Raw genomic sequence first — 10,913 nt, forward strand, 5'->3', positions numbered from 1 at the left:
TGGATGTAGCTACCTCTTGTCCTTAACTTAGCTTTTGTTATTTTGTTTATGTATCTTTCAAACAGAACATGTCTTTATTCATACTAGCTTTGTAAATTCCAAGTCTTAAAAGCTCATGAGTCGTACTACCAGGTCTTGGATAAATTTTTAAATGTTCAGTTATATATTCTCTATTTTCTTATAATCTTAGATGAGTGGTTTTTATCTGTTAGTTGATTTACCTAGCGGGTTGAGTTAGGTGCCATCGCGACTGGTGATTTTGGGTCGTGGCAGTTTTTTTATTTGAATCAAATTATTTTATAATGCAAAAGTTAAGTACAAAAAAAATAAAAACAGAACTCATATGACTATCTTAGGAATGATCTAGCATTAGTCCATTAAAAAATTACAATATTTCACCACTACCTTAGATACTGAAAAGCAATATCACGGATACTGATTGCCAGATATTTGCAAACACTAAAACGTAAATAGGCAGCAGTATTATTTATGAGCAAATGGAGCCTACTTAAATTATTTGGTCACCAATAATATATGAGTCAAAAAAGCTAATAGGGACCTCCTCCTATTTGTTTATGAATATTGTACGTCTGTCATCGGTCCTACAAGAGTGTGTGAATCATATTGAAGCTTCACAATAACTTGTTACCTGCAATATGATTTTATAATAGCTTAACTTGTCTATATAAGCTCATGATATGCTTCAAACAAAGATCAATTAATAGCAATAGCTTCTGAGTCATACATATTCCTAAAAGTGACCATGAAATTGCTTGTTGCTCTAATCCTGCTCTTTTCACTTGCCCTGGTAAGTTTTCATAGATGATTAATTCTAGGCCTCCTTTTGGGTGGTTTATTATTAATTACTACTTCTTTCACAACTGCCTTGCCTTTCGAATTACAATGTCTTTTCATATCAAATTTTAACAATTGAATTATTTAACTTATACTTCATCTTTTTCAATTTATGTGAACATATTTGACTGGGCACAAAGGTTGTCAAAAGACAAAAACTTTTAAAATTTATAATCTTAAACATACCATAATATTTGTGTGGCAATAAGATTGTTAAAACCCGTAGTCTTAAAAATTTTGTACCATTTGTGTGGTTGTCATGAAAATCTTCTATTAAAGGTAATATGGAATCCTAAAACTAAAACAGTTTCCTTATCAGAAATGGGTTCATACTGAATCAAGAGGAGAAAGGTTCGTGCAAAACTGAAACAGATGGAATAGTATATATTTTCGACTGTTTAAAAAGAATGCTTGGTTCTTGAGCTTAACTAACATTTGGATTTTGCACAAACCTAGCCGTTTAAGATCATATAGCTAGTGAGGGTTTAACCTATTTAAACGGACCATTCATTTGTTTTGGCATATCCTTATGAACATGTGTAAATAATAATAGAAATTTTCTGCAAATTACTCTTCAAATGCACTAGAATTTTACATAGAACTCTATCCGCCAATATTAAATATTTACATGCCCCGTACCTACAAAGGTAGATCTAATATTAGAATTCTGTGGGCTCTTTATTTTAGGACGATCTCAACTTTTAATAACTGAGTTCTGAATTTAATTTCTGTATATACTTAGTGAATTTCTTGATACGTACATAAAATTTTGGCAAACATTATTGGGTTCTGCAGAACCCATATATTAAAGCCTATATTTTCCCCTGCATGTACTAAATCTTTGTCAATCAAAATATATATATATATATATATATATATATATATATATACACACATTATGTATTAGTGTAAAAATTAACAACATATATTTAAAAGTCTTTTTATGGTCTCTCTTTCTCGGGCAGTACACAAGCAGCATTGATGCAAGAAAAGACCCTGGAGAATACTGGAGAGCTATGATGAAAGATGAGCCAATGCCTGAAGCAATCAAACATCTTATGCCTCGGCATTCAGTTCCTCTCTCCAAAGAGAAAACTGATTGTCACACATCATCTTCTGTTGGAGGTGAAGCCTTTGAACCAAGGCCTAATCTATCTATCTACCACAACAACGCCAAGCTGAAAGAAGCTGAGAAATCATTACTATTTACGAAAGATTTCGTGCCAAAGTCTAGTGCAACTGGTTATAATGATGCTGACGCTGGTCTTAAACAAGAAAAATCCTTTGCCGAAGATTTTGAGCCTAGGCTAAATCTTTCTGTGTACCATGATTGATATTGCATATAATGAGTACTATGTGTCGTTCTGCTTTGTGTTTGTGCTTTTATGAAACAACAGTGTGTAACCATACTTGATGGTTGTATTGAAGTGTTTCTTTGTGTGTTCTAAGCAATTATCAATATGCTCGGCTTCCTTTTAGCTAGTTTGATTACAACATTTTGTGGGGTTAATATGAGTGGTTACTCAATTTTTACTTTATTTTCTTATATTAAAGAAATTACTCAACTTTACCTAAATATAACGAACGTAAATGAACTATTTTCTGTTACCAAAAAGCCACTCAACTCTTCCGAGGTATCACATAAAGTCACTAGGAGGAAATTAATGTGACATTTTCTATGATAGCCTTTTGGCTAAAAAAAATTAATTAGTTAGTGATTTTCTATGATGCTTAGGCAGAGAGCGATTTTTTTTTATTACAACAAATGATTTAGTGACTTTATATGATACTTAGACAAAGTTGAGTAATTTTTTTAATACAAAAATATTTTAGAGACTTCAGTGAAATAAAATAAAAATTGATTGACTATTAGTGAAAAAGAATTGTCTTGTTTAAGTTGGCTAATTTTTGTATCGCTAACTAGTTAACTCAAGTTGTATATCGTCGGGCTTGTGATCGTTGAGAAGAAAAATAAAAGTGATCGAGGAAGTAATATTAGTATGGGATTTTTACCTTCTTATACCATATATGAAACCTTATTACCCTCAATATTTAAGGTTTCTGTTTATTACATTTCATCATACCAAATTACCATTTATATACCATAATTAATTTAGAGGTATAATTAATTGGCAGTTTCTTACTCCTTAATTAAAGGTGTCCATCTATCCCACGTTTCTCTCTCCCCTTAATTACTAAGATCTGACCAGCCCGTTTTCCCCCTCCCATTTCTTTCTCTTCTCCGTTTCTATTTCTCATTTCTTTCTTATTCTACTCTGTTTTGCTTTTTAATCCATTTTTATAAACATAAAAAAAGTATACTAAATAAGTTGTTGGCTAGGTGATGAATCTCATTTTACCTAGTAATTCATGTAATAATTGCTAAAATTGTAGTAGCTAAATGAAGCTATTTTGCCAGCATAAGTTGACGGAAGCTGTGTTGATTTGATAGCTGTACACAGTACACTTGTGGGTAGTTCTTCAATTACCAGAAAAAAATATCGAAGAGTACATGATCAGCACCACTGTCGCTGCTCCTTTTTACCATCGCTATTAGAGATTTCAGAAGGTGTGTTGCTTGTGGTAGACTTGTAGGTAGTCGTCCGATTGCCAGAAAAGTTGTCGGAGTCGGAAAAGTTCAATGTACCAATCCAATAAACGGTGACGATTTTTGTAGATGAAGAGCAAATTTTGTTGTCAATATTTTTTTTCACATAAGATTGTAGTTTAATTGTAGTATAAATGTAGTAATTTTGTAGAAATTGTAGATAAATTGTAGAAAAATTAGAAAAATTGTAGATAAATTGTAGACTGTTTTTTGCAGAAGATTTTGTAGAAGCTTTAGTCGTTTTGGATTTGTGAAAACAGAAAACAATGCATCTACAATTAGAATACAAATAATCTACAATTTATCTACAAGATATCTACAAACTGGATTCATTGAATTTTAATATCCCAATTCCCATTTCAATTGTAGCATAATTGACAATTTCGACATAATTGTAGAAGATTTGTAGAAGTTTTAGTCTTCCCAATCTACAATTTATTTACAATTGATCTAGAATTATACAATTTATCTACAATTTCTGGAAATATGTCTTCTTCTTCTTCTTCTTCTTCGAGTTTCAATCTGAAATTCAGTCAAAACCAAGTCTAATCTTCACCAAAACCCCTCAAAATTGAGATATAAACTCCTAAACATATTCCGAATTCTTTACAACAACACTCAATCCAAACAAATAATGATTTTTGAAAATCCAAATTTTAATTCAAAGCTTTCAAGCTTTTTAATGGCTATCAATGGTGGAAAATATATAGAAGAACAGATTTTTTCAACTTTGAGTTGTTGAAACTCGAAAATTTGAATTGTTCGTTTTTTTTTTCGAGAATTTGAATTGTAGTTTTGGAGAAAAATACGCAGATGAGAAATCTCCTTTCCCTTTTTAAAAATTGAATTTAATGTAGAATCAATTAACACCAAGATTCTCTCCTTAATTTTAGCGCGTTTTTAAGGAATATTCTGCTCTTTTAATACCTAATAGTCGAATGGTATATAAATTATAGTTAAAGTGTGGACTGGACGGGTAATTAACAAACTATGCACATTTAGGGTAATAAGGTTTCATATATAGTATAGTTAGGAAAAAATCCCTATTAGTATTCAGTTCATCAGCTGGCATTCTCACGTATATTATTATATTTATGGCCAAATTGCTTGCTTGCTTTCCTTTTTTATTATATACATTTTTAAATAATTTATGTCATATTGGTAGGAAGTTTGTCTTAAACTCAAGGTGGAGTTTGTTTCGAAAAGCAGGTGATGACACAGAAGAGAACTTTGAGAATATTGGAAAGGTTTCACGAAAGATAAGCCAATGACTGAAGCATTCCAGCTTCTTAATTGTGCCCTAGCATTCAGTTCCTATCTCTGGAGAAAATTACTTCAATGTTACTCGTTATTGCTGCTGTAGCTGCCGTAAACGACGCAAAGCTGAAAGAATCAAGAGAAATCACTAATTCTCAAAATAATTCGAGCCAAGCCCAACTGCTTACCATAATGATATGCGTCTTGTGCTAGAGATAAGATACGTCATCTTTTCTTTTCTTTTGGTGAACGAATTACTTTATTATAAGTAACCAGTTTAAGGTTGTAAGGTTGGTGCCAAGTATTTTGGTCTATTTAATTCTTCTACGCTATATTGAGAGGACTTTCTGGTATAATATTATAGAATAAGATGGTGTGAACATGTGTCCGCTTGTAGTTCAGATATGTGGTAATCAAATGTGTCACGACCCAAAAGGTTTAACCATGGGATAGTAATGACGTCTAACATCCGTTTGCTAGACAAACCAACATTAGCACAAGGAATAAAATAATTTAACAGCTAAAGACACATTATTAAAGATAAAAAAGTGAAATCTCATAAAATGTATATAATAGATCTACAACCATCGCTGACTAAGTCTATTCCCAAAATTTGTGTCACCATTACATGAGTCACTATTAATACAAAATACAAGATTGCAGTGGAGAGTATAATATTGTTTGATTGTAATGATCTGATCGGTCATTTTGAACATTAGCCTTCCGTTCGGTGGTTCGAGTTCTTGATGTCACACCCGCTTTACCCCAAAAGATATGTGTTGTTGTATTGTGGGTTAGCGAATTTTTTCAATTAAAGTAACAAACTTGAGTAGGGATTATTTTACTTACAGAGTCGCAACTTGAAATTGATTTTGGGTGTTCCAAGTCACCTTTTATTTGAATCCCTAGTCAAAGGAAGGTTTGACTCTATTATTATTGGCCTTCGAAAACAAAGTCTGAGAAGGTGAAAGGTATTCCCCGAGTCTCGTTGTTCTAGCACGGTCGCTTTATTGACTTAAACTTGGCTTTGAATTAATTTTGATAACCCAACAACAAATTTTGGTTCGTGACAACCTTCAAATTGTTCGTGACGGACCACAAATCTGAAATCCGTCAAGTTCAAGATCAAGCTCTCAAGCTCTTGAACCATCATTCGTGAGGAGAAGAATCAGAGGACTACATCTCTTTAGATTTAAGATATTCTAGAGATTGTAACCCCAACACTTGAAATCAAATATAATATTTGTCGCTATATTTCTTGTCTTGATTATTATTTTTCAGAAACGAAATTTAGTCGTTACAAATTTGGCACGCCGAGTGGGACCATCTCACCTCTCATCTCTTCTCTTCAAAGTTCAAGAATACCAAGATGGATACAATAAAATACAACCCTAGATCTGACTCCAAAAGCAGATTGGAAGTTATATGGAGATTGCTGGCCAAATCAAAAGAAGCAAAGCTGAAATACTATGACAAGTCTTGAAGTGTCGTCCACAACTCATGTTTTTGTTCATCTTCTCCAAGAGAAGTGAGATCCTCTTCATACATGCTAGAAAAATGGAACAACATCGCTGAGGTGGTCGAACGAACTTTGGTACGATTTAGCCTTTTAAAAGAATGTTATCGTTAGTCCCACAATCCTTTCATATAGAAAGATGATGACGTCTTGAGCAGCGAATTTGCTCCAATCTCTCCTCATGTCACTCCACAATCTGCTCTCTATCCAATTGATGATCCATACCATTCTTCTTCCTCTGTAGTGGTCATACAAACGATAATTATTGATGCTTCTACCATAGAAGAACAACTTTCAAATTTGATAAAAGCAGTTGAAGGCCTAACAAAGTACATAAAAGATCAAGATGCTAATCTTTCCAAGTTGATGAATAAGATAGAGAGTATGACAGAGGAAGAATCAAGCCAAGCACCTATGAAGCTTCCATAAATTCCAGAGAAAGGAGAGTCCCCTGCAAATCTCGCAACAATGACCAAAGAGCTCCAAGTCTCTTCTGATGGACAGATTCATGTTAAGCAATTGAAGGACTTCATCATAGGGGCTATTAAAGATAATTGAGCCTTCGCCTAAATATTTCCTTAAATACACAAACTCGTACACACAAAAAATTGATAAGATAAAGATTCCAAGTGGATATCAACCTCCTAAGCTTCAATAATTTGGCAGTAACGGAAATCACAAGGAACATGTTGCACACTTCGTTGAGATGTGCGATGATGTTGGAACTTATGATAATCACTTTCTCAAGCTGTTTGTTGGATCTCTCAAAGGGAATGCTTTCAATTGGTATGCAGATCTTGAACCTGGTTCCATTGATAGTTGGGAGCAACTTGAGCAGAAATTCCTCAATCGTTTCTATAGCACGAGGCGCATTGTGAGCATGATTGAACTTACAAATGCCCACCAGCGGAAGGAGGAGCCAGTTATCGAATTCATCAATTGTTGGAGGAGCTTAAGCCTCAACTGCAAAGACCATATTAGCGCAACTTCTAGCATCGAAATGTTTATCCAAGGCATGCATTGGGTCTTTCGCTATATCTTGCAAGGAATAAAATCCTAAAACATGAAAAGTTGGCCACATGTGCACATGATATGGAATTGTGTATGGTTTTACGTGGAGATCAAAGGTTGTCTGTCTTTGAGACTCACAATGGAAAAGAAGTAGACGATGCCGAGAATGGAGGCAAGTATTCATCCAAAACTGAAATTGAAGAGTAAACTGCAAGTCATGACGCTCCTTGACGCATGAGCCTAAACTGCAAGTCATGGCGTTCCTTGACGCATGAGCCTAAACTACAAGTCATGACGCTCCTCGACGCATGAGCCTAAACTATAAGTCATAACGCTCCTTGACGCATGATCCTAAATTGCAAGTTGTAATGCTATTTGACGCATGAGCCTAAACTTCATGTCAAAGCGCTCCTCAATGCACGAGCATAAACTGCAAGTTATGATGCTCTTTGATACACGAGCATAAACGGTACGCCATGAAGCTCCTAAAATTCGAGCCAAGTCTTCACGTTTTAAATCTCCATAATTTCGAGCCAAATCTTCAAAGTGAAAGGCTCTTCAAATTCGAGCAAAACCTTCAAATTGAAAAGCTCCTCAAGTTCGAGAAAAATCTTCAAATTGAAAAGCTCACCAAAATTGAGTAAAATCTTCAAATTGAAACTCTTCAAGATATAATGCTCCTCAAATTTGAGCAAAGTCTTCAAGATGAAAAAGCTCTTCAAATTTGAGCAATGTCTTTAAATCACAAAGCTCTTCAAATTCGAGTAAGATCTTCAAATTGAAAAGCTCTTCAAAATTCGAGCAAAGTTTTCAAGTTGCACAACTCACCAAATTTGAGCAAAGTCTTCAAGTTGCAAAGCTCCTCAAAACATGAGCATGAACTGCATATTACTCCTTGTTTGCACGAGTATAAACTACATGCAAAAAAACTCACACTTTATTTAAACTATGTTATGACTTGATCCTCTTCACTAAGGTACATATTTTTATTCTAAGTTCAATCGCATAAGCTTTAAAAAATGTGTTTCAATGTGACATGATCATCAAACTTCGAGTTGAGTCATCACGTTGATTACTCCAAATAGGCATACGTTGCAGAAAGAAAGAAGGCAATTTGCGTCGAGCCAAAATGGACATTTGATTGCTTCAATGCTACAAGGATGTGATCCATCATTGTCAAGAAAATATAAGGATGAAAATATTTATACTTCATCTTATATGAAGAATCTAAGTCATAAAAGCAATTGACGCGAAGGATTGTCGCTAACTTGTCTTGAATGCCTTTCCAAGTTCGCTTCATTTCTTCAAAATATGATGCTATCACAAAAGCTTTGTGTAGTTGAATCCAATGTGAATTGTTTCCCCATCATATAGCCTAACTGTGGAATTTCTAATTTGGGTTCCGAAGGTCACGCAATACATGATCTGGAACTTTGACTAATCTAGAAGGTATTATGCCTCAAAAACTTCTATATGCATGCGAAGATGAAAATTTACTGCAGTTAGGTCGAGTTTAGAAATTTTATGTTGAAAGATCGAAAGGGGTTCTTCCATGACATTTATACAAGTTTTAGATCTCCGAGTCTACTACCTGACAGCGCAACCGGATTGTAATTCCGACACTCCTAGCTCAAGATACAATTTTTTTGCCAAAAGTACGTAAATCCGAAAGTTCACTGCAGTTAAGTCGATTTTGCAAATTTTCTGTTGATAGTACGAAAAGGTTTCTGCCATGAAATTCATGGATACTATAGGTCTCTGAGTTTACTTTCTAACGGTGCAAACGGATTGCAATTCCGACATTCCAAGCTCAAGATACGACTTTTATCGCTGAAAGTACACGAATCTGAATGTTTACTGCAGTTAGGTCAAATTCGGAAATTTTTTGTTGACTGTCCAAAATGATTTCTTCCATGAAATTTATATGAGTTTTAGATCTCCGAGTCTAACTTCTGACAGCACAAACAGATTGTAATTCTAACACTCCTAGCTCAAGATACAATTTTTTTCGCCAAAAGTGCACAGATCTGAAAGTTCACTACAATTAAGTCGCCTTCGCTAATTTTCTGTTGATAGCCCCAAAGGAGTTCTATCATGAAATTCATACGTACTGCATATCTATGAGTTTTCTTTCCAACGGTGCAAACGGATTGCAATTCCGACGCTTCTAGCTCAAGATATGACTTTCTTTAACAAGAGTGTGCGAAGCAACAAGACCAACACACAAGACACGTGATGAAATTTAAGAAAGAAATAATTGGGAGTAACGGAGGGAATCCAGTTCTCAAAAAGAAATCACATACTAAAAATACAAATACTTTTATTGCTCCAAGAAATAAGTACTCCATTATATAACATTAGTTATAAAAAAATTGTAAGTCGAGAATCCTAAGCAAAAATTAAAAAACTCTAAAATCATGAAAAAGGTTTGAAGCTAGGGATTTGTTGGCGGCTTGTCTCAACTGCCCCTTTCAGCAGGGATAATTTCTCTACTTCATCATCAGATAATGGATGATTCGCTTTAATGATATAAATATCCCCTTTGATAATGGCAATGTTTTCTTGACTTTTAGCCAACTTCACTTGTTGTTTATCCAAGAGTGCGATGATCTTCTTCTTTCTGAAGGCCAAGGCAGCTAGCTGTTATTCAACACTCGCAAGATTGGCTTGAAGTTTCTCTACAGACTCCCCTTCTAACTGATCGATCACCTTTTGGTATTGATGTCTTTCTATTTCAAACTCGGCGATCTGGAGATCCTTACTTGAATCAACTCCCTCTAACTGATCCTTTATACCTTGGATTAGTAGAGCAAAACTCCTGCGGTCATGATCACGGACTACCCTGAGAGATTGTGACTCTGTTCATCTTCCTAATTTAGGTTTTGAGTTCTTGCTTCTCTCGTGCCCACAAAGCTTTTTCTTTCTCAAAAGCATCATACAGCAGATCCATGTCCACTTTCTTCTTGTAGTACTCCAAAAGCAGAATCATAATCTCTTTTCATCTCTTCTGCAGCTAGCCCAACTCTGGTTTGAATCTCAGCCTCCCACTCTATGGTGCTCTTCACGACTATCCTTGGTCTATTGCGGGAGAATCTTGATTATAGAACCACTTAAGATAAGAAGGATTCGTCTTGGTCCGCTCTTGATCTGCCACTATTGTGCTACGTTCGAGTATCTTAGTGCCATTCCAAACACGTTGAGCATAATCTTCACGAATGGGATCCTCTTATGTTGCTTCCCAGATAAAGTTTTCCATAGTATCTATCGGGGGCACTATCTGTTTGTGACCCAACTGACATAGAACTCTCATGGGAGCATATGATTGATAACCTCAAAGCCCCATCAAGATCATAAACGAATGGAAAGATGACTTATAGATGACATATTCTGCGGAGAACCAAGGATAATTTCATGTGATCTGATCATATGTTAATGAGAGAAGATATTCCCTAAAATATACTGGATACTTTTTGGAAAACTGTGAATCTCCATCTCGCTCTTCAATATAGCATTATACTAGCGAACATGATTACCCCAACAAGTACGGTGGTATACCTGATAAGGAAGGCAAAAAAGATGATCCATGAACCACATCTGGAGCAGGAGATTGCAGCCTTTAAAGAAACCTTTTCCTTCCCAGCACCTAGTTAAGGCATGAAAGGTATC

The 10,913-nt window shown here is 34.9% G+C and overlaps 1 protein-coding gene across 1 annotated transcript; it reads left to right on the top strand.

The window, feature by feature from the left end:
• The first annotated feature begins 648 nt into the window (after positions 1–648).
• Positions 649–2,343, top strand: LOC107790363 (organ-specific protein P4). The gene is made up of 2 exons (XM_016612282.2): positions 649–808; positions 1,821–2,343. Exons 1-2 carry the CDS (start codon positions 764–766, stop codon positions 2,187–2,189), a joined length of 414 nt encoding a protein of 137 aa, XP_016467768.2. The 5' UTR covers positions 649–763; the 3' UTR covers positions 2,190–2,343.
• Positions 2,344–10,913: the final 8,570 nt, after the last annotated feature.

The sequence above is a fragment of the Nicotiana tabacum genome, chromosome 8 (assembly GCF_000715075.1).
Source record: "Nicotiana tabacum cultivar K326 chromosome 8, ASM71507v2, whole genome shotgun sequence".
In the NCBI taxonomy this organism is placed as follows: Eukaryota; Viridiplantae; Streptophyta; class Magnoliopsida; order Solanales; family Solanaceae; genus Nicotiana; species Nicotiana tabacum.